Source organism: Epinephelus fuscoguttatus, linkage group LG3, assembly GCF_011397635.1.
Source record: "Epinephelus fuscoguttatus linkage group LG3, E.fuscoguttatus.final_Chr_v1".
NCBI classification, from domain to species: domain Eukaryota; kingdom Metazoa; phylum Chordata; class Actinopteri; order Perciformes; family Serranidae; genus Epinephelus; species Epinephelus fuscoguttatus.
Window position 1 is genome coordinate 23564600 of NC_064754.1, and position 25035 is coordinate 23589634.

A 25035-nucleotide genomic window follows, 5' to 3' on the forward strand; every position below is an offset into this window, starting at 1 on the left:
CCCACAGCGTTCAGGTGAGGTCGGGGCTTTATAAAAAGGTAGCGACCAGGTGCCAGACCGTAAACAGCAGGCATCCAAGAGACACAGGATCGAAAAAACGCAAATAAATCCAAGCGAAACGCCAAACAAGAGTAAGTCAGTGGTTGGCGTTACTTTTCACTAGTGAGGGTGTTTTTAAAACTTTTTTTTTTTTTTCTTTACAAGCTTGGTCATATGCAACGTGATCTCGACACAAAAACAAACAAATACACTCCTTTAACAACATGACCCCCCCTTTTTTTAAGATTAGCTGTACAATACATCCACCTCTCATCAATGGGGTGAAGACATCCAATCAAATGAGCAAGCAAACACATAGGTTTAAAACAACACAGCACTTCCTCACTTCTGAAATCTCCTCACTCCACAAAACCTGACCTAAAACTAAAGGTCAGCCTCTTAACGAGGCCTCCAGCTCACCCAGGTTCACTGGCTGCAGCGTGCTGTAAATCTGAGCTGGAGGTGGCAGGATGCACACACACACATACATCCACATACTAACAAAACCTTGAGGGCTTCGCTCCCCAACACTCCAGCCCGCCTTACATGGACCATTATGTGCAGTGGCCCCTTTGCTCCGGCCTGGTCAGAGGCCAGCCCCTCTGATCCCCAATCCTGTCCTGTCATGGGTCACTGGAAGGGGCTCTGGCCTCTGGGCTCCTCTGCTACACTTCCACTGTTGCTACCTCTAAGCCCTCTGCTCTTCTCTCTCCCCCTCTGATGCCTTTGGGCTGGGGCTAGGGGTCAGGGGATTGGGGACTGCAGGTCATGCTAGCGTCACCCAGGCTAGAGACGCATTGAATCTGGGTGTTGTAAGCTATTATCACCCCTTCTTTACCAGTGGGGTAAGAAAACACTGGGGCTTTTTGCCCTCTGGCAGGGACAGAGGGTTGCTATCAATGGCTCAAATGCTAAAGCTAAATGGTGTACTTAGCATACTAAATTGATACATCTCATCCTTAATTCCTCTTTTGCAGAGAACATGAATGTGTGCGTCCAAGTGGATAAAGTCGACCGACTCTCATTCAAAATATTCTAAGAATTCGAACTGAACATGGAAACAAAGTGATGTGGTCCAGATTTCCCCTTTATTTTGATCTGAGGTTGAGCTCTCACAGTTTGATCCACATTGACAGGTCTAGACTGAGAGAGCAAACGAGGGCTCTTGTTGGGCTTTCGCAATCAAGCATTGGCCAGCGACGTGGTAACACAATCCATATGTTTTATCGGTGGGATGGGGGGGGGTAAACGCAATCAAGCGTCAAAACCCCCAACACCACTGCTGTTCCCCCATCCAGTGACCCAGTGCCAGGAGACCAAGCAAAACCCGGCTTTGACAGAGAATGTCTGACTGTAGTCGTAAATGTTTTAGGAGTGCAGTTAAAGTGTGCACTGGGGGTTCGAAGGCCTTCAGTATGAGAATGACCTGTGCTGTTGCAGGGCAGATCCAACAGCTCAGCAGAGTTTGGGGGCCCAATGGGCAGGGATTCAAGTCCACGTTATAGCTGGCTGAATCTGAGACAGACGGCTGGGACAGATGAGGATTAGTCTAACGCTTTGATCAGAAGACCAGGAAGCTTTCATTGCATAGAGACAATGATTGGTAGTGACTGGACATTACTCTTTTGAAACCTTTTCTTCTTTGTCTGCAAGGATGCTGGATGGGGATTTATCCTGCTAGAGCGCTCAGTCCTTTATCTCCCCTAACTTCTAACCTTCTTACAAGTCAACCATCTTAAAAGGAAAGAAGGTAACTTTTTCTTTTGGAAAGTATTTCACCATCATGTGCATCAGTGTGTGCGCACAGTACCTTCACATCAGATGTGTCTCTCTGGCAGTTCCTCCACGCCCTGGACACTGAGGAGAAGGTGCGGTCAGCGTGGTCAAACTTCCCTCCTTGGAAGTTGAGAAAAAACGTGGTGAAGGGTTCCTGTTGATTAAGGGAAAAATGCGTGAAATAAGCCACAGGATTCAGCTGCTGTAATTGGCTAAAATTGAATCCCTTGTGTGCAATAAAAGCACGCAATAAAAGTCTGTCTTGTAGTTCAACACAGCACTAGGTCAACAGATTTGAACCAAAATCTACTCTTTATCCACACCCTCTAACAAACTGGAATCCAAAATGAACAAGTGAAATAATCCCAGTGAGCTACTAAAGCCAATACACTTGTGCTACTGATGCATTTCTAATCATGTATAATCTTGTTAGGGCCGATCAATCAATAGCTGTCCCTCTGATGCAATAGCCCCCAAGTGACATGGGCACAATATGCTGCATGGTCACACAGCTGCAAACTAATACTGTAGATGGCTAATTAAGCAGCCTGAAATGACACATGCCTCATTCATTAAAAAAGAGGTTAACCACTTTTCCTCCCTTTGTGTAGCTAAAACAACAAAACAGGATTAAGCACACTATAAAATCTCACAAATAAAAACACAACACACAAAAATAGTTCACATTCCTTGCAACATTTTTTTTTTCCAGTTTCTCTCTGATGTTAAGTTTGATCTTTAAGTGAGAGCTGTAAGTGAGGGTTTCTGGTAAAGTGGCTTTAGAGTAAGCTCGCTAATGATGTGCAGGGATCAATGCGGTAACTCCGCTGGGAGTCACTGAGACAGTGAGCTACTGGGACAATAACAGGAGAAAACTGCACATTGGAGAAACTTAGTAACCTCCTTCTCCCTAGAGTGCAGTATGGAAAGATTGATGGCATCCATTCAACAAAAGGTAGTGAAGGAGAGCACTCGGCTGCACAACAAGCGCTCCTCAAAAATTAATCAAATCACACAGAATACCTGGTATTCCTTTATTATTTTAATACTTTGCTCGGGTGGATCATTTTTTTTCATTGCGGACATTGATTGCACTGTTTTTGTTGTTGTTCTATTATTATACAGCAACATCATATCATATAATAAATCATGAGCAGCAATAAATGAGGAACAATATGCATGTTGCACAATATTTACCACACACATACTTTCAATTTGATATAAATAAATGGGTTTCTAGGAAGTAGGTGCCTAATTAAAAATGGATTCATGATAGTATAAAACGCCAAAGGGAAACAGTGAATATAAATTTAAAAACCCATGTTTGACAGATAAGCTGGATATGCATATTGCTATGTATATTCTAAAAACTGAGCAGAAATGGGGCCTTTTTCACCGCTAATGTTTGAGCTGCACCATCTATAAACTGAAGAGCAATATCCTAGACTACACTTAGGTATACATAGAATTTTCTGGATGCTTTATTTTGAGATTTTAGGACAACTACAGATGCTACACAAGACTCAAAATGACCAATAATGAAAAGAATTCTGGATTTTTTTTTATACACATTGCACTTACGATTCGCAGTAGCCACATCAAGGTGAAGCTGGAGGTGGAATAGTGGGTGCCATAGTGGAACTTCGGCACCTGATCATCCTCCCAGGACTCATATCGGTCTGAAAAGAATGCTGCCCTCTTGGGGTTCAAAGCACCAATAGGCTGTGGAGAAATTGAAACATCAAAGATATTTTCAGATATGTTAAAAAATGAGAAATAACCTGCAACTTCCTTTAACTGCTGCTCAACACGGAAACAGAGATAAAGACAAGAGAAATGACAAACACATGGGCATGTATACATCCACGGTCCACTCTTTGCAGCATAACAGTTGCACGGCAAATTAAGCTGGTAACCTTTGTGCAATTTCAAATGAATATTAGATGATGTTTCCCTTCAGACAGAGATCAATCCTTTCCCACAGAGTGCTTTTTAGAGGCTGTGAAACAGAGCCCCCGCAGCTGTAGTCTGTCAGAGAAAACTAATGCGCTCCAATGAAAGAGTGCCTACTAGGAATATCAATAGCAAGGCTGAGGGTTCCTTTAATTTCTACTTTTTATTAATCTGTAACTAATACACTGGTCACCGGCCCTATTCGTAGTCTAGAAAAATGGTTAAGTTGCATTAATTTTCCATCGCTCTGCAAAACCAATAACCCTGTACTGCTCGGCTATTATTTAAATACTCATTTATAGAAATCACTTTCAGGCTGGTTCAATTTTTATTAGTCTTCTGCTGGCTGTGCCTTATTCCCTCAACCCCCCCTTCATCTCTCTCCCTCTCTCCCTCTCTCTCACACACACACACACACACACACACACACACACACACAGAGCAGATCAATGGTAATGGAATGATGGCCTTTTGAGGATGAGAGCCTAGTAGGGCGTGGATCAATTGAATCTCTTTCATATCATAGGGTGCCTGTCACAGCAAGACTCATCCAGGGCCAGGCACTGATATTGATCTGTGCTATGGCTACTGTTTTGTGTTGGTGTAATGGGGCATGCTTGTGTTCATGTATCCGTGTGTGGTGGGAGGGATGCACACAGAATTTGTGCAGAATTGGTTGCCTTTTTCGGTTTGGTGTGTGCATATATATGTTGTAATTTTGCAAATAGTGCTCCTGAGTGTGTGCGGATATATGTGGCAAAACGCCTCGTGCCACCACACTGTGCAGCTCTGCGTTGACAGTGATACACTGTGGGCTTCCTCAGGGCCACTGGGGGTGGGTGAGTACACACAGTGAATTATACATCAGGCCCATTGGTCTGATTTATAGCCCTAATAACAGTCGGCTCATTAAAAAAAGAAAAGGGAGAGGAGGCATATAAAATAAAAAAAGACTGAAAGTGCCACAGTGACAGAGCGAGACGGAGAATTGTGTGCGAGTGCGTGTGGGGGCTGTTGGTTTGCGCGAGCCCGACATTGTTTACTGCTGTAAATTACTGTGGGGCTACTGCTCTCAGCTTACAGTAGCTACAACAGAGCGGCGGATGACGGCGCCGTACATCAGAGCGGAGCACCCGGCAGTGTGCTGATGGAGTGCCTGCTGCCGCCCCACCACAGATTGGCCTAATATGTCGTGGCAAAGAATAGCGCTCTGATGAGGGCTCAGATAAATGAACCAATCTCGTAGTTTTAATTAGACTAGCGAGAAAGCTACAGAACGGAGATGTGCTGGTGCTTTGAAGGGGAAAACAGAGAATTAGATCAGAGAATTCATCTCGGATTAGTCCTAATCAGTTCTTCATCAACAGTGGAGATGGTGATGGTGTTACCGAGTCATTTAAAGATAGTGTGAGGAAAGAAAAGAAATAATAACAGTAGCCAAAACAGGAACACCATTTATGATCTGATTTGCAAACTGCAAAACACCTACTCCATGCACAGAAGTCACTCATGGAAACATTTTACAGATAATTAAGATTATACATAATGCTTCTTGTATGCCGAACCACCTGATATGTAATAGTGAATTCATTCAATATGAAAACTTGGAAGCCCCCCAAATTCTCCCCAGGTTGAGAACACAAACAAAATGAACACTCAGAGGGAAAACACTGCCCTACAGAACAACAAGAATCATTCCTGAGCACTATTATAAGAACATTATCCAGTGCTACTCTGCTTTTAAAACAATAATGGGTCACCGGTGATGAAGTATAATGGCTTACCGACAATTTGAGCATCACTTGGGCTTTGAGTCATAAATCAAAAGAGCCTTTTGAAAGGAGTGTTTATGTATAATGTCCTATTTAAACAGTGAAAATGGTGTGGAGGGCCTGGGGGATAAACATATGGGGCGCGTATGGTGAAATCAATACACCATTAGCTGATGTGGCTGTGAGTAGTAGCTTATAACACAAAAGGTACAGGGAACGCTCGATAAATCCTCACTATTTCTGTTGCTATGTAAATGCAGACTGCCTAATCTTTCCTTAAGAGGTTAATTATTCTTTTAATCGTTTGTTGTGCTTCATTAAAAGCTGTGCAACAACAAGAATGACAATGTTTTTGCCTTGAGAGGTATTGTATGACCCCCCATTATAATCATCCTACAGCTATCTATATATAGGACAAGTGCATTTTTGGGGGGAATGTGTGCAGGACTAGGCTGTACAAAAGGCTAGAGGAGAGTTACAACACTTGCAGTCAGTTCTCGTGTGTGCTTATCGTGACTACAATGTTATCTCGGGGGTCGACGTTTGATGTCAGGTTGAGGTTAGAGTTTATGATAAGAAAGTCCCTGGGGTCAGAATGGCTCTGGCGGCAGGCAACATAAATTCTGTGTGGCCTCTGTTGTGCTGGGGATGATGACAGTGTGTGACACACACACACGTTCATGGCAATTTGGCTTCTCAATGTCACTGGAGGCTTCTCAGATGACCTGTTTCTATATGAGACAGCCGACCAACGTGACATAAAGGGGGGATAAGAGAGATGTGGATGGTGAGAAAGAGAGACAGAGTGAGAGGCAAACAGAAGGAGAACTGGGACAATAAAGAGGAAACAAAGGAAGGTGGTGAAAGATGCAGACATAGAGCAAGAAACTAACAGTGAAGGTCAGAAAGCATTAGGATGCAAAGGAAAGAAACACAGAGCACAAATGATTGCGGGTGCAGAATTGGGGGGTGGGGGTTGATTTGGGGGGCTGCACAGTGCTGCTTGCCCTTTTCCAGACACTGCAGTCTGCCACGGTCCACTGGTCATACACTGATATCACACGTGTGTCAACAACATGAATAAAACAGATGTAATAAAGATTGGCCCGTTCCCTCCCCTCCTTCTCTCTCTGCTGCTATTCTGCTCTCTGAGGAGGAAAAAAAAAAAGGACGGCAAATGATGTTGTTCTTCTTCTCTTACACTCTCTCCTCCTCTTTCTTTTGCTCTCAGATTGTCTTTCTGTTTCTCCTCCTTTCACCCATCTCCCCCCTTCATTCACTTAGTCCCCGGGGCTGCGAGGCTTGACTGTGCACAGAGGCTGAGCTGTCCAAACTCCAAGGCGGTGCAAAGGAGAGGAGCGGGAGGCAGAAACGAGCTAGGAAACTGAAGGAAGGCTGCATGTTTGTGTGTGTGTGTGTGTGTGTGTGTGTGTGTGTGTGTGTGTGTGTGTGTGTGTTTGTGTTTGTGTTTGTGGGGTAAGTACAACTGTCACATTTCAGCCTACTGGGCAACATGAAGCCAGATAAACAGAGGCATTATGCAGCTTCATACAGTGGGTAAAGCTACACTGGGAGGGATAAAAACCGCAGATAAAGGCACAGAGGAGCAGATCGGAAGTGAAAGCAGGACTGGGGAGAACCTAAGGGACAAGGTGTTGACTGTTGGGGTGCTTGAATCTGTATGACAGGGCGGTGTGAAGGAATGGAAATGTGAGTGGATGGTTAGTGTGTTTGTAGTAAATGTGCAGGACTGCAGTGCTGCATTGAAATACACCATACAGTTTTAACTATTTTCTGACATTTTACTGACAAAATAATCGTTAGCTGCAGCCCTGATATTTTAATGAATATCTGGCTATTTTTTAAAAGGAGACACTCGAACATCCACAACTATCTTAGATGCAGGTGCATTGGAAAGTATCACTCGAGTCTTTAGTCTTTAGTCCCTAAAACACTCTTGATGAAGGTCCAGAGGGACCAAAACATTGGTATAAACAAAAAAAATGTGACGCTGAGTCAGAGCAGTGCGCACTTTCATAAGACTAAAATGAATGTTTGGCAAAAGGCTCAGTCACACCAGAATTTGTAACAGCCAAATTAGAAGTCAAAATTCACAATTTCAAAGGAACCCGTGCTATCACTGGATTTGCTTGAAGAGTCAAAGCAAATTTGCACTGCGTTTTTGTACAGAGTTCAGCTTTGGCTCAGGAGGTAAAGCTGTCACTGACCAATTGAAAGATCGGTGGTTTGAACTCCTGATTGTTCCTGAGCTGTGTCATCAGTGTGTGAGTGCGTGTGAATGTTTATCTTATGTGCAGGCGAATGTGTGGTAGCCACAGCCACCAGTGTATGAGTGTATGAGTGTGTGTGTGTGTGTGTGTGTGTGTGTGTGTGTGTGTGTATGTAAGTGGTGTTAAGGGCTTCCAGTAGTTGCTAAAACTAGAAAAGCGCAATATAAATGCAGTCCATTTAACTGTTCATCTTGATGTGACGACACATTTTAATTCTCACACTGACCAGTTACAAACTCTCCTATAATCTCTAATTTATAGGGCAACAAACAGAAGTGAAGAGTCCAAATAACAGCCAATAGCGGTGGCAGAAAAAAACACTGAGTTTTCTGTCAAAAAATTTGGACATGACTCAACTTTTGCCAAAACACAGTGCGACATCATTAGGCAATGCGCTGTATTTGATTGTTGGCCAATAACATGTACACAGGCCTATAATACATGCCTATTGGATTACTTTGTAACATAAACATCATAATGCTACTGCATTGGGGCAGCTGTGGCTCAAGAGGTAGTGCGTGTCATCTATCAATCGGAAGATCAGCAGTTCAATTCCCAGCTCCTCCCATCCCAAGTGTCCTTGGACAAGATACTGTACCCCAAATTGACTGGGTGAATATGACTCATAGTGTGAAAGCGCTTTGAGGTGGTGGAGGACTAGAAGCTCTACACAAGTGCAAGTCCATTTACTGTTTATCTTACATTGGTCAAGACGAAGGATAAAATCATTTCTGCAGTGATAAATCTCAAGTTGTAGTATTCTGTCTCATAATAAACCTCTGCACAGCATTTTGACATTCAATAAACATTAAAACTCATGAATGTATTACACAACCTGGATTTCCTGTATCATATCATTAACCTACCACAGCTCACTCCCACCAACACACCCCCTCGCATTTTTTACATGCAATGTTAACAGTAATATGTTTAATTCTGTCTCACTAAAGTACCTCCACCTCTCCTTCACCCTGCAGCACCCTCGGGATGCTCGCAGGACCTAAACAAATGCCTTCAAGTGCAACTCCGAAATGCATTTCCTCTAACATATCCCTTGTCCATTAACACATGCCTTTTTGTTTCCATTGCTGATTTATTCAGCCATTTTCGTTCCAGAAGCTCGACAGTCGCTCAATCATCTCACTCTAAAACTAATCCTCTGTCCTCCCACCACTGGACAACATTAAGCACAACTGATGCTCAGTCCAACGAGGGGAGCTGGCAAGTAGTAGGAGTAGGTTTTTTTCCCCCGTATGTGTAGAAAAGACAGGGAGTTCATACAAGTAAATAATTGCATGTCTACTTACAACATGGGGGAGAATCTTTTAAACAGTTACAGCAGTGTGAGTGAGTGTGTACTTTATGTGCCAGGGAGCATCTCAGGGCAGGTTTCATTGTTTTAAGCCCAATCACTTGATGCCTGGAGCTACCAGGGAGTATTACTTCACTTCCTGGGGTGTTGCAGAAGGTCAAACTTGAAAGAATTCAATTATGAAGTTTGAATTATAGAAAGAAAACGATAGCTAAACCAGAAAATGGGAGTCTCATGGAGAGAGCATGTACAGTTAAAATCCGTCTTGACTGAAGAGAGACAGGGCTGCCTCAGCCAACACAACTCAACAACTAGATTATCCATACTATATATCACCTGCAATGTTGGGAAAGGTGTCACAGTATTAACCCAATTTTGTACATTTGCAAAAACATGAAACTGAGCAAACCACTGGATTTAGACTTGCCAACATACAGAAGGGGAGGAGTAATGCCAAAGACACACAAAACCGATTTTAAAAGTGTCTAAAAAACATCAAACTAATACTAGTGTGGGTGCTTTAAAACTTTGCAGTAACTTTAAGTCTTTTAAGACTCAAACATCCAACTGTTAAGTAACTGACTGAGAAGGGCAGAGCTGTACCTGTGAGGAGATAGCAATCAGCCAACAGTGATTAAAAAGCTGGTTCACTAAACTATGATCAATGGCAATTACACAGCGACTAGATGGACTTTAGGAACCACACAAACACACAGAGACACACACACTACAAATTTTCACTCCCCAAATGTCATTTGTATATCAAGCCGAGAACACTCTCATACAATTTGTACAGAATAATCCAAGTCTCACTTATCTACTCGTATGCTTGGTACTTCCTAAACACATGCATTTTCCCTAAAACATTCATATTTAACACATTTCTGCATAACCAATGTAGCCACACTACTCAGCAGTGCATGAGACTGTTCTGACGTGTTTTAAATATGACAGTTTTAGCCAAATGCCTTGGGAGGTGCTGAGAATATCACTGCATGACTATGACTTGGATTATGCTGCACTAGCTGTGCTAAAGTTTTTTTAAAGGATGTTTTCATATAGTTCTACTGACATTAAACACAGTTCCCTTAATTCATCAAGAATTTTCTCTGTTTTTGGACAGTTTGTTCACTATAGAGGCATGTGAGAATTTTTTTTTTCTTCCCAACGCAAGACAGGGTGAGTAATTGATACACAAATGATCATTGGGGAGTGAAGTATTTCTTAAGAGTCCTCCCATTCTGGAATACAAAACAAGTAAAGTGAGAAGAGACAGTCTGCCTTGTGCGTCTCACCTTGGATAGATCTCTAAAGTTGCTGGGCAGAGTGAGGTCAAGTTCCTCTGAGTCGTAGTTGGTGATAACCCAGGGGAAGACTGGGTACTGGTTTAGGTCATTATAGGTCCGGCCTGGTGGAAGGAAAGAAAGAAAGAGAAAAAAAGAAACAAAGATTAAACAAATCAAAGTATCAAGAACTGACAACACAAGGTCAAAAAGATTTCTGTGTGCATATCCTCAATGCTACAATCTGCAATAACATCAAACAGGTGCCGGGTGGTGTCCTCACCAGAGATGGTGTTGAGAAAGATGAGGTAATCGAAGTTGGATATTTCGCGTCGTTGCCAGCGCTGGGTCATGTTGGATGCCTTAAATAGCTGCTTTGGTGTGGCCAGAGAGATACGTCTACCAGGAGAAAGAGAACAAAACGGACATTCAAGCGTTTCTTGCTCTGGTAACACAGTGTGAAGTCGCACAAAGTCACACAGCAGATCACAAGAACAGCAATTAGCAGCTGGAAGAAGGGCCTCCGGCTTTATTAGACTTCTGCATTACAAATGTCATTATATGAAAAATCTTTTGAACTTACAGACTCGCTAATTAAGAAGACAAATATGCAATAAACTGGTTTGAATACACATATTTGCGTGCATGTGCGCACACAAAGGGCCCAGGGCATGATGTATGCAGTAGGACAAAAACAAATGACCCCCAATCCAATTAAAACAAAGGAAAATGATGGAATTAATCACTGTCAGGGTGTGAGATTATAGTCGTTAGGCCTCTCAAAGGTGAAAATACAACTCTCTAAATATGAGTGTACTACAAGACACACTATATCTTACATGTGCTTTAGCATATTTTCCACGTAGGTTTCTGTATCTAGATTACATTCATTACATAGATTACATTATAATTAAATGTAAACACATGAAAAGAAGAGAAAAGACAGAGGGTGCTTGATACTGGCCAATTTTTTTTAAGGCAGTAGGAAAATATCCAAGTTTGAGCAACCATATATTACATGGATAATGAAGTGTAGTTGCGCAATTATTGCCGTGGCTCTCTGGACATTAAATAATTTGTGCTGCACTAGCATTAGCTGCCCTGTACAGTTGTCCCCAGGTCAAAGAGGCAAGGTGTAACCTGGCCTGCAAACCAGCTTGATTAATGAGTCCAACACAAATCCTAACTTTGTGTGTGTGTGTGTGTGTGTGTGTGTGTCAGTATTATATACAGTACACACGCTGTCCTACATCCACACTGACTCATTACTGGACGCACATACTCAGACTGATTACATAGGCTTCAGCATTTTTGGTTTCCTAATATTGAGAAAACATTTCCCATAGATCCTAAATCTTCCTGTCTCACACGTTACCTCCCTAAATATTCACACATCCCACCAGACAACAGCTGTCATTGCTCAGATTAATGAAGACAAAAAATTTCACAATATAAAGTATGAAACTGAAACAAATCCCTTTATGGAAAGATTCATATTTTTACAGTGTCTCTGGCTTTCATTTGTACTCAAGTCTTTTTTTAGTTTTGCTTTAACTAAAGTCTTACCCTCAAAAAAGGTCTTCAAAAGGTTGAAATGTAATTTACGGGAACCTATGTGTATTTTTATGCAAACTTTAACCCAAAACACAGGGAAAATATTTACTCTTCATGAGGTTTCTTCCTTTTGTGTTTGTCCCGGTGATTTTTTCCACCTATCCAAACCAAGGGTCTAAATATAGAGGGTGTCATGTGCTTCAGTCCTTTAAGGCATCTGTGTGACTTTGGGATATACAATATATAAATAAAAAAGACGTGACAATTACACCTTCACCTCCATGTAATGTATCAGACTAAAGACTTACGGTGGTCACATCACACAATTAAAATATGCCATAGAAGGACTTCCTGGGCATTACTTTAATTTCTCCTGATTTCCACAGGACCTTATGCCGCGCCAGCAGCTGGGCTGGGCTTGGTTTCAGCCCTGCTCGGACACAGAGCAGACGTGATGTGAGGGAGGGCGAAGGAGGAGGGGTGGTGTGCCCTGCAGGCTTACAAGCAACTATTTGCTTCACACAAATAAATGAACTGGACCGTGTTTGTGTGAAGCCAATTATGTTTTGGGGGGGTGAGGAGAGAGTGGGAGGGACGGACAAATCGGTGACCGAACCCCTGTGTGCGTATGACAGCAAGAGAGGGAGGGAGAACATTCAGTTTGGAGGTCTGCGGTGTAAAAGTAACACGAATGTGAAAGTTTTCTTATCCCGTTTCATTCCCTCTAACCACCGCTGTTTTTCCATTACTTAAATATTTTGATGTGTTCAGATGTGGTGCCCTATGTGCAGCACACAAGCCTACAGAGGATGTTTGGATTCAACCATTGACAATGTGCCACAAACAAAGAGTTATTGTGCACTTCCGTGTTTAGCTGTGCGTCTCACCTGGTCTGTGGAAGGCCAAAGTTCGTGCCCACCCCAACACGAGGAAGACTGTGGACCACCTTCTTCACTGTGGCTGCGTCTGGGAAATTGAACATGACTGCCGCTATGGAGAGGCACGGAGAAACAATTAGTAATTTCAAGGATTATCCTCATTTTCCTTATTAGAGCTGGGCAATAAATTGATTTTATCAAAATTTAAGGTTTAGGACGATGCTAAAAAAAAAGGACAATAAATTCTCAGTTTAACTTGGGGAATTACAGTGCATGGGCTAAAAAAAGTGAGGAGTTGGAGGAGTGTTCCCAAAAAAGTCTCCTGAGTCATTTGGAAGTGGTTTGGTTTTGCAGAGTCCGATCTCGAGCAAACACCATCCACTCTAAAGTTTGTCTAAAGTCTTTGGAAACTTAAAGCAGCAGCACGAATTTATTCCAGCATCTCAAACAAGCACGCAGCCCAGTGGAAGAAGTGTGTGGCACTGCGAGCTGCATGAGACACTGGCTGCCCTAAAACACCTGCTAAAACATTAGCGGAATCATTTCCCCATAGTATGCCACATGAGAAGCAGAGGCGCCAGTAGAAAAGCATAAAAGGTGTGTTGGTGTTTCACATTACCAAAGATATAATGCCTGTATATACAGTTGAAAAAGCCTGGGATCATCCACATGCTTGCTTTTGTTCATAATTGTTAAAATAAATGCAAAATTTATGTGAATAATTCCTTTGTCTTCTGTTGTTTGTTTTTAGGTGTGAAAAAAATCTCAGATTTTATTTCAGGCCATTATCGCCTAGCCCTATTTCTTCATAAATTCCACATACTGCTACTCAACTCATGACAAGAATGTCTCCAGTATTTTTACACCAAGAAATGTGTACGTATATCCATCAGGGTGACAATAAAAACGGTTACATATAGAGGTAATTATCAGGTGCTGTCTTACTTCTGTTGGCCATGAAGATTTCCAGAGCTGTATTCTGCAGCAGGTAGCGTCTGGAAAAGACAGCACGGATCTCTGTGAAGAGCCATTTTCCATGAAGACCTTCTGTGTAAGCTAGAATCTGAGGGACAGGACAGGAAAAGAGAGACCAAGGGAAGGGGATAATAAAAATGGGAATCAAGACAGGAAATGTTATAAAGTAACAGACCAGAGAAGGACATAAGTGATGAGAGGAAGGGAAGGGAAGAAGAGCAGACAGAAGGCGAGGTTAGTTCATTTTTCACAAAGTGATGGCACGACGGCCGGAACAGCACGATTAATGTCTTATATTGATCAGACTCAATGAAAAAGAGATCCCTTCAGCGAGAGAATGGGCACTATTCAGCTGGAAGGAGTGAAGGAAGTGTTTAGTTCACTAAAAGATAATCCATATTACAGCATATCAGAAAAATAAAATGCAAATATACAAGAAACAGTAAAGTATTGTTTGCTGTGACAAGGATGAGGTTAACAGCCTATTTCATGCTAAGCATCTGATTAAACTATATTATGTATTTCCATGGATGTAACTGACACATGGGGTCAAGATATATTATGTTAGCTAGCTCAACATTTAAAAATGCTTCGATGAGCTGAGCTTAATCCGTCCCCGTGGAGACCGCGGTAGCTGTCAGAGTGACTTGTCCTCATGGCTGCCACAGTGTCTGACAGACCCAGATGCTTGGCCCTGCCCCTAAGATTCATACTCCTACTAATCCAGCATTTAGATATGCTACTAACCTCCTTATCACTGCTTTGTTAACCAGGCTTTTGTTTCACCTCTGCTTTTAGTTTCAAAGGCGTCTGCTGACAGCAGGGGCGTAAAGGGATATACGGTAGCAAGGTAAAAGGGACACTTTAGCTCGTCACAGCATGGTTCAGAAGCTGTGTTATTAATCAAAAATATTCAAATGTGAGCCAGCCAGCTAGGTCTAGTGTAAAGTTAAAGGAGCTCATTAAAGGCAGGGGACAGCAGAGGGGACCAGCTGAGGCCTTTGCCAGCCAGCTGAGGACAGCCTCTCCCTCGCTGTCTCTGTGAGGAATAAGATCTGCCTGCATCACAGACTCGCTTCAAAGTCTCTGGAGTTCAATTAAATGTGGATTAGTGGATTGGAGAAGCTGGCTGGGGCTGCAACTGCCACTTTCCTATCTTCCTTAACAGGGGGCTGGAGATGACTATACCAGTCACCGTCAGCCTGTAGCCAACCCCATCACAAAGATAGTGCAGCACTCAGATGAGTAAACAACACAATTTATCAGCATCGAGGAAAAATGACTCCATAAGGCAACTAACATATGATCATCCACTTACATTTAATTTACACTGTTGGTAAGTGTGAGCAGCACAATGCAAGAAGCTCTTATGTCTGTACAGCAAATATGAAGTCACAGCCAGCAGTGAGCTAACTTAGCTTAGTGTAAAGACTGGAAACAGTGGGAAACAGCTTGCCTGGCTACATCCAAAGTAGTCTCTGTCAAGTAGCTGTCTATATTCACTCCCTCTACAGCAGAAAACGGCACTTCAAAATAAAAGCTCTGTGCTGGAAATTCAAAAAAGTGTGTTTTTTACAAACTTGAAATGTTTGTGTCATTTGTAGTCCATTCAGAATGGACCCATGACCCATTTTTCGACTGGGACCCACCAGTTGGGAACTACTGCTCGAGTAATTGACAACATGCACAGTATAAATATGTCCTGTAAACTATGGTCCGATCATGAAATTTGTATTTTTAAGTCCCGTAAAACTTTCAATTAATGCTCTTACGCTTTCTGTCTTTTGCCTATTTGATACACAGAAATTAAGCAAAGGGCCACAGGCTGGAGTCGAACCCGGACCGCTGCGGCAACAGCCTTGTACATGGGGTGCCTGCTCTATCCACTAAGCTACCGACACCTCGCGTAGAAACAAATCTGACAATACGCTAGCCCTTCGACTGGAATAATAGAGGACTGCTTTTCAAACAGTATAACAGTCTGTACAAACAGACAAATCACTCAGCTTCTCATTTACTCCTTACAGTCTTGTTGAGAGTTGAGACGATTGAATTTCGATGACAACCAGGCAGAGACACCTGATCTGTTTTCTCTATTGACAGACATGATGGCTATCAAGTTAGCATGTCAAGAACCCTACAGAAATCGTAGTACGTCATTCCCGACCAAATACATCAAATTTTATCTTCAGTTTTTTAAAAAGCAGCTCTTCTGCTTCTTTCTGATCAGAAATGAAATCCCTGTTTCCAGGTGTATGACTGAGTGAGTGCTTAGAGAGTAACCTTTCACCTCCAAAAAGGAGTGGTTGACTCATTTCATCCCCAGGAGTACACTCATAGACCTCACGATGGATGTCAAGAAGATGCCCAGGGCTGAAGTGATAAAGTTGCAGTCTCTGATTCCACAGATAGATATGACAGTAGCAGGAGGCAGCCAGATATCATATTTGTCCCTGGACCGATGAATCTCCTGGAACGCTGTAAATAGCACTCTATGTTCCCGAGATCATTGTCCCTATCGGCGGCGCCCTTTCCCTTGCAGATGAAAAAGCTGAGAGGGTGACAAGGAGCGTGACAAACTATCCGTGCTGTAATGCTCTCGCCGCTCTGACCACGTCTGGACAAATTACAATGGTGTGGAGGTTATTGTCCGAGCTGGAGTTATGGCTGCACCAGCTTCCCTCTGTGATAAATAATAATGGTGGAACTGGATCAGTCAGGCTCAACAAGATGAGAGTGCTACAGGAGCAGAGGAGGAATGGAAAAAAACGAAACACCAAAACTGTGCTACGTCTTGCATCATATTTACATTTCACTATCTGAGCAAAAAAAGGGTTGTTCTGTTTAAAAATGATAAAAATAAAATGATTTAGGCTGAGAATAAGAGAGAAGATTCCATAAAGGGAGCATGAAGTGGGATCAGGAGCTTTTACATCAACATGATTGGTTGCGTATAAAGCGCAGTTTTATTGATGTTTCATTTCAAGTGGAACATTATCCATGGATTCAGGTCTGGTGTGTCTCGAGATCAATTTCAAAGCGTCACGGGAGAGGACACAGCCAAACAGAAAACAAAGGAACTAGTCTTGATTGCGATGCTTTCTCTCTGCCTCTCCCTCTCCATCTCTCCCTCCTCCTCTTTCAACCTGTTTGTGCGCCGGGCTGCTGCTCATTTCTGAAGCACTGTCGTTTGTCTTTGTCAGATGCCCAAAAGACTGCGGAATGAAGAGGGACACATGAAGAGGGGCCGGGTGACTGTGGCTGCGGTGTGTAACCACACACACACACAAAAACTGTCACTGCTGAATCCCGCAGACAGTGGCTGCCAGTGAACCCTCTCCACACCCTTCCCTTCGCATACCTAGGCTCCTTTACCGACCACTGCCTCTTCAGAAGCATGAGTAAAGTCAAGTGGAGGAACATGATGACACAGATGAAATTTAATTGAAACTGCGCTGAATTAGGGGAGAGCTGGAGGAGCAACAGAGCAACTATCAGCAGCGTGGTTCAAGATAGATGAGGCTCTCAACTACCTTCGCTGTCGCCAGGCTGAGCACGTGTGTGTTTTTGGGCTGATAAGACACTTGAGATGAAGAGAACAGAAGCCACTGCCGATCACTGATAGAGTGAATCCTTATTTGTCATAAAATATGAAAAAAGTCCAATTTTAACACCAATAGTGTTGTTTTTGTAAAAGCACTGCTTAAGCACAATGCGCATAAACAGCGTTTGATAAGTGGTGTATGCATATTTGCTTGTTGAGTTTAATGTGCTGTGCATCCTTGAAGGAAAATGAGGTGATTGAAGTTCAATTTGTTGCCTGTTATTAAGTATTTCCGCATGGCTGCCTCAGTTAAAGGATAATGGATGAGGGATTTATTATTACCTTTTGGTCAAATGAAGTGGTGTGGGAGATAAGGTGATGAAATTAATGAGCGGGAGGAAGAGAGGTGATCCATCAACATCAAAACAGAGACGAGGGACAAGCGGTATTGGGAGAACTTGATAGGATTCATAAAAAAAATAAAATAAAAAAAAAAAAAGACCTGTGGACTTATCAGCATGTAGAGTTGCTTATTGCTTTTCATTTCCCAAAAGCTGTCTGCCTCCACACCCCTCAACATCCACTAGTCTCCACTTAACCACATGTCACAAAATGACTTTTGCATGCAAACAATGGAGGCTGCAGATTCCAATTTTTTTTTTTTTTTAAATGGCCTAGTATTGAGAGAGAGAAGGCCGCAGCTGGAAGCAGCGAAACAGGTCATCAATTTACGTCTAATAAAAGTGGTTGTTTTCGCCACTAACAGGCTCAGATTGTTATTGTAAGTGTCTTACAACACTACAAAAAGGACCCTACAATGACATGAAACATTTTTCCATACCTTTCACTTGTTCTGGTCATTTTTGTGTCCAAGACTCAGTAAAGGGGACGTCTCGTTAAATCTCATGAGAGGTAAGTTTTTGCAGGAAGAAAAGAGTGTTATCTAAGGGAGTAACAATACATTGATGTGGATCGATAAATCGATTCAGTGATCAACGATCCAATACTTTCGATGCAAGGTGAAAACAAGGATACATACTGTCGTCTTTAAGATATGCCTTTACTTTGAAATTCAAATAGCACATCTGTGTAACCATTTCCATCCAAGGATACCTTCCTAAATATTCAAACAGTGCTAGCTAACTAGCACGAGGCAGATAACAGTAAGGAGACAATGAGGAGACTTGCTGATATGTCTCATATCGATCACAGGCCCCTGAATCAAACCAAAAAATCGTATCGTGGCAGACTATATCCTCCAGAGACCCGAACTTCTCTTTAGAATGCATTCTTAATTTCTCTTGCTATTTGGGATCAGTAGTAAAAATTGTAACATCGTCAGCAATAATTAAGTCCCAACGTCCTCAAATGAGACAATTATAGGGTCCTAATGTCTTCAAATATGTACTTCCTTACACTGTCTAAGCTTGTTACTGTTGCTAAAATTGGTCAAATGTGTTGTCATATCACACTGCCAGCATTCTTAATCATAAATAAATGAGTTTCAACCATTAAATTTAATTAGGTTTCAGACCATGTCCATCTTTATGTCGGGGTTAGCTGCAGACTGACTTGGCAGAGATGGCTGCCATCTTGTTTTTATATGGATTAGTGTATTGTGCTCTTATTACCACTAGATGCCTCAAAAATCGTCCACAAATGAGGACAACAGGTCTGATGTAAATAGACTGAAGTATAAGGTAAAGTTAACCCAAAATGAGATGCCCCCATATGGGGACACAGGGTATTAGGAGGAGAAGATAACAGCAAATATCGTAACGTTGTCCAAAGAACCAAGAAACTTGCGATTTACATGCCTAGCGGAAAATGCAAGTGACAGTTTGAGAGAGGAGTGCCAGTAATAGTTGGATGTGTCAGAGTACAGAAATTGTATCTTACTCTTTTTTGAAAGATTTTCAATGTCATGGCTGAATATTTAGCTGATTTTAAGACTTCTCCTCTAGCAAGACTTGGACACAAAAGACATAGAAACACACAAAAGGTACAGAAGATCGTTTCAGTTCTCTGTAGGGTTCTTTCTGTAATGTTGTAAGACACTTAAAATAACAATGTGAGCCTGTCAGTGACAAAAACAAGCACTTCTAATGGACATAAATTGATGGGGTTCATTGTTTCGCTGCTGTTGGCTGCAGCCTCTCACTCAATACTGGACCAGCTTTAAAAATTGTTGTTCCCACAAGTCAATTGGACACAAAAACCATAGGAAAATAGAGTCCAGGTTAAAAAATACTGGAGTTTCTCTATAATTAAGTGAGACTTCCATTTGTCTTATTTAAAAGTCACAAACACAAAGTAAACCACTTCATATAGTCAGATCTGCACCATGCTGTCTGTGACTCCTCCTCACATGACTGACCACAGAATCAAGCCATCTACAATAACCAGAGTTTCAGTGGACCGAGACGCTAATGGCGCTTTTACTGCGGCAGCAAATGAGAAAGAAAGCACGGACAAACACACACTGACATTTAAGGGCTTTTTGCCACTCTCACCTGGCGTATGCACAAACATACTACCGTTTACAACTCCTATAATCCTCCTCTCACTATATCCTTGCCCCTCCTCCCCCCGTCGCCTCAACTCCTTCCACCCTCTGTTCCACACTGGTAAACGAGGCCTTGTCACCCCCCATCAGTAAATGAGTTCATCGGACTAACGAGCAAGCGAGGGCCCCGACACACTAACAAGGGTCTGTTGGCTGCCTGTGCCTCTGGACCAATCAGGACCCTCATCACCGTTGACACAAAGCCTCCAAGAGCCCTCTGGAGCCAATTAAGACAGATTTTGTTTTTGAGATTGAGTGATAGCCAGAAAAAAAGATAGGAGGAGAAAGAGTATGCAGAGCTGAGAGTACTGTACTGGAAAGAGGGACGGAATGATGCATCAATATATTTTTATTGTAAAGATTTCTTGATTGTGTTTCAATCTAAAGCCATTACAGAAGGTGTGTGGCTGGTGAGTGGTTGTTTGGAAGCTGAGCTATGGGTAAAATAGGCAAATCATTCAAGAGGAAAACAATGCTCCCTCACCGTAAGAACCTGGAATCATATGACTTTAAGACAGTGCAGCCACATGACTCTACTTTCACACTCCAGCAGTTACCCTGTAGCCTTTGTGCCTCAACAAGAGCACAATCTAACCAACTGGCCTCTACAACTATCTCTGTCTAGTCATGTGCCCCATGACTGTTGAACTATGGGAGAAGTGTAGCTGGGCAAGCAGTGAAAATAAAAAAAATGTATAAAGATATAAAAGTGATTTACCTTACTGTAGACCAATTAAAAGCCAGGTTACCAACCTCAAAGGAAATTCTTTGAAAAATGAGTTCAACATTTTGGGAAATACACGTATTCATTTTGCTGCCCAGAGTTAGATGGGAAGATTGATATCGCTGTCGTATTTATTTCTGGAGTTTCCTGGCAACCCTGTGATGACAACAAAACTCCAGGACGTCACTGCTCCCAGCCAAGAAATAGTCCTGCACACAACTCACCAGTAAAACCACAAACTGTTGTTTTTATACTTTGGTTTTGCTATACATTAAACAAGGTAAGAAAAAACATGTTAAAAGGTGTACTATGCAGGAATTTCCCAAGTAATAAAGCAATGAAAAGCATACAAAAGTTAACCGTCTCAATCATCACTCATGACCTACTTTAAGTGTATGGCGGCATATTTATTTGCAGAGATCCTGCTCTCTGCCTCAATTTTCTTATTATTTTGCTGTGGTTGGAACCTTTCTTTTGCTGCAATCTTTGTGCAGTGGTGTGCAGCTACCACCTAATAACAGCCAGCAGGTGGAGTTTAATCAATTTTATCAAAAAGGTAGCGACCAGGTAGTAGCAGTAGCATCCAAGAGAATAAAAATGGTAGACAGAGCGCCAAAACCCCCCCCCATAAATATAGCAAGGCAAAACACCAAGCAAACAAAGCTAACTACAAAATGAGAGGAAATCTGGGGCTGGCTTTCACTTTCAGTGGAGAAAATTGAAAGAGAGGATGGAGATTGAGGCAGAGCTAGCCTGCTTCTTGGACAGGTAGGTTTCAGCGGTTAGCTTAGTTAGCTTGCTTAAGTATTAGCTTTTGCATTACAACAAATATAACGTTCTTACAATAGATGCTTGCAGTGTCTGTACAAGCAGTATTTGGAGGAGTTACCTAGTGTGAAGGTTGTGTTTCCAAACAGTGACTAAACAGTCCTGCATAGTAAACCTTTAATTTCTGAGTTTTAGAGGTATTCGGACTTGTGTGATATTTCCTTTGAACAGAGCCAGGCTAGCAGATAAGCTAAGCTAACTGTCTGTTGGCTAATCTTGAACAGACAGAGAGAAGAGTGAAATCAGTCCTCTAATATAACTCTCTGCACGCAAGCCAATAAGTAAATTTCCGAAAACATCAAACTGTCTCTTTATTAACAATACTATGCGGCTAAAATATGCTATCCATTACAACTAGCATTGATGTATAAGTAATAACAGACAATGCTGATAGAAAACTGGACACATTGTGAACAGGCTTCAGTATAAGTAGTGCAGACCATTTGTGTCCACCAATGATTGATAGGCACAATTGTTCTACCATCATGTAACTAATTCAAGATGTAATCACTGATCACACATAAAGGCCTATTTGCCTCGAGGGAAGTAAAACAAACTACAAGGTCAAAAAAATAAATAAACACAACTGAGAAGCTACGCTGGAGTGTGAGAGAATTAAAGCAAAATAAACAAGCCCAGCTTGCAGCAAGTGTAGGTTATGAAGCCCGAAGGCTCAAAGCATTCAGTCCCAAACGTCACCCACTAAGAGTTTGCTCTCCCTAAAGAACGTCCCCTTTGAAAGGATCTGTGGGGCCACTTAGTCTGAATTTAGCCTAATAAGGATTAAACCCCTTTCGGCCCTTTTCACTGTTTGCTAACAGGTTAGCCTTTTCTCCTTCCCTTTCCTTGGCTGCTTAGCCTTTTTGAAGTGGGAACAAAAAAAGGTCTTGTGCGGATTTAGGAAAACGCTGCAGTGGTCTCAGGGTTAATTGGTAGAAAAGTGAAGACTTCAGTGCATTAACTCATTAAACATTCAGCCTTTGGGCATAAGCTATGAGGATGAAAGCCTCAGAAGGGTCCTGACACATAATAAGATACTAAAGCAGCAATACGTAACAATAATGATGGCAGCGGTAGGGACATACATAAACATGGAATTCATTAATGAAATTATGACAGGTAAAAGCCTCAGTTAACAACACAATGTAAGCTTTTTTTAACACAAAAATGCTATACATTTAACAAATTACACAAGGATAGCTTTCAAACTATATACAATGTTTGTGTTTTTAAATATTCAAAATCAGTGCTTCCTTTCTTTATCCTATCAGAGCTTAGACTAGGGCCACAAAGGGCAGAGTTAGTGGCTCAAAGATGATGGAGAACAAAGGATGGATAAGGCCAAATATTTGACAGGAAGAGGGGCAAGATATGCAGCAGACATCCACACACTGAGAAGATCCACTTTGGTGTCTTTGTATCATAATGATACCCTTCAAAAACTTTTATCGTTAAAATTCTACATGACAAAAAAAACTTGATTTCAGACAGAGCAATAAAGAAATGTCAAGGTTCACCTTGCAGGTAGCACTGAAGTTAACTTAATACATACTCTTTCATTGGACAACCATGCCACAGCAACAAAAACACAGCCATAAGAAACAAGATCTGATTTGTACCACAATATAGTGCATAAAAAAATGCATTCCTAAGACGCCAGCAGCTACATATAAGACCTTAATGGTGTTGCTGGGCACCTGTTGAGAGTGCACTGAAAGGGCTTAAATATGTTCCCTAATTTGTCATGCTCATCAGTAAACACTTGCACATCAGGAGAAGGAGCAAAAGAATGTATATGCTTTTCACCGATACTCAGAAAATCAAGCAGACAGCCCAGAGCCACCACCGAAGCGCAGGAGGTGTTGCAGCCTCAACGCTATTGGCCCTCTGCTCCCCTATAAGCTGCCATGGCAAACATCAGACAGGTTAAGATCGCTGACCGGCTCCTATCGCATTCTCCCCGCTTTCCTTCAATCTCTCATTTTGCTATTTAGTGATGGATAGGCTTTTTTTCGGGGTTGGTGTGAGGCTTCGCTGAAGTAAATTCTTTTCTAATCCGCCTATTGTCACCAGCTTAAGTGGGTGTGGGGTGAAAAGTACACCCTTCTTGGGGAATTCAGGGCTGGTTGTCCGAAGCAAAAGAAGAGGGAGAGAATGGGACTTGTATAAAGGAACGGCTGTGGAGACTTTGGAGAATTTGAAGGTGACTCAATTGGAGCTACAGGTTTATCAGTGACGAGTATTTTGAGTTAACTGTAAGAGAGTGAATCTGATTAAGCATCTCCAGTACTCTATAAACTATTCAAAATACAAATAAAGTACAGGATTCACCTAGATGTGCTCATCAAATATGTCTGTCTCCTATCTACGCCTTATTTGAATGTAGAATTAATTTCCTTTAGTTTCATCCCATCAGAGGCTTTTTTTTGGGTGGAGTTTATCAAATCAGAGGTTTAAGTAAAGAGGGTGTTGTGTTCTGTACATACTGTAATTCATTATTTTCAGCTATATAAATTAAACTGACTTGACATGCATTAAGGCAGGAATAATTGTTTAATAGAAAGACTGTAGGCATATTATGTTGTGCATTTGTTGAAACAATGATGTTAGCAAACATGTAGCAACATTAGCATTCATTTGCAGTCGTACTTTGGCCACATGACGAATGCAAGCTCGATAGTAACTCTCCTCAACCCAATCGCCAGAGTAAATAATGGCTTTCCGAGTTTCTGCAAACTACAGATATGTCACATTTGTACATTAATGTAGCAGATAGGTCGAAACTTTGTTTCTTTACATTTCAACAATGTGGTTAAGGTGTGGTTAGGGTTTAAGTACAAAAACTACTTAATTATGGTTAAGAAAAGATCATGTTTTGGCTTAGAATATCCGCTTTTGGTGGCATTAACCTGGCAGAAAACACAGCAGTGATTTCTCATTAAAAATCAACCACTCTTTGTGGCACTATCTTCAAGAAATGCAAAGATGTCTCTGCAGAAAACACAACTGCTTTTTGGGCAGTTGGTCTAGGTGGAAACACAGCAGTGGGTCGCTAAAAACCGCCCACATTTGGTTGCTAAAAGCTGCTGGAAACACACCCATGACTTGCTAAAAAATTACCACTTTTATTGTTTTTTGGTCTACAACAGTGGTCTGGAGCTTGGCAGGTGTCTCACCTTGGGTTAATGCCATTCACCATCCCCTCCACCTCTTCATGATTAAGTCAGTTCATATACTACGTCACTTTGGAAAAGTTAATATGATTCGGAAAAATGTATAAATGTAACGTATCCATGGTTTGCAGAAACATTCAATGCTATCCTTGAAGCTCGCTGTTGGTCTTCAAAGATACTACAAAAAATATCTGGCTCTCAAGCTGCTAATTGTAACACTTTGTTCATCAGTTATTTTCTAACTTTGTCTGCTGTCTAGTGCTGGGCAGAAAGTGTACAGTATATTTTAAAAGACAAGTATTTGCTGAAAATACCTGCCTGCTGCATTTGGAAAGGATGCTGATGAAAGGGATGAGGGTAAATGAAA

The 25035-nt window shown here is 41.9% G+C and overlaps 1 protein-coding gene across 4 annotated transcripts in view; it reads right to left on the reverse strand.

The window, feature by feature from the left end:
- Positions 1–25035, reverse strand: part of lrba (LPS responsive beige-like anchor protein) — a 238092-nt gene that overhangs the window by 52031 nt on the left and 161026 nt on the right. For all 4 annotated transcript variants that reach the window (XM_049572340.1, XM_049572341.1, XM_049572339.1 and 1 more), the window contains exons 40-45: positions 13804–13921; positions 12868–12970; positions 10710–10825; positions 10439–10551; positions 3397–3537; positions 1850–1969 (exon numbers count right to left, since the gene is read on the reverse strand). In XM_049572340.1, the coding sequence (XP_049428297.1) occupies positions 1850–1969; positions 3397–3537; positions 10439–10551; positions 10710–10825; positions 12868–12970; positions 13804–13921 (711 nt within the window). The remainder of the gene's footprint in view (positions 1–1849; positions 1970–3396; positions 3538–10438; positions 10552–10709; positions 10826–12867; positions 12971–13803; positions 13922–25035) is intronic.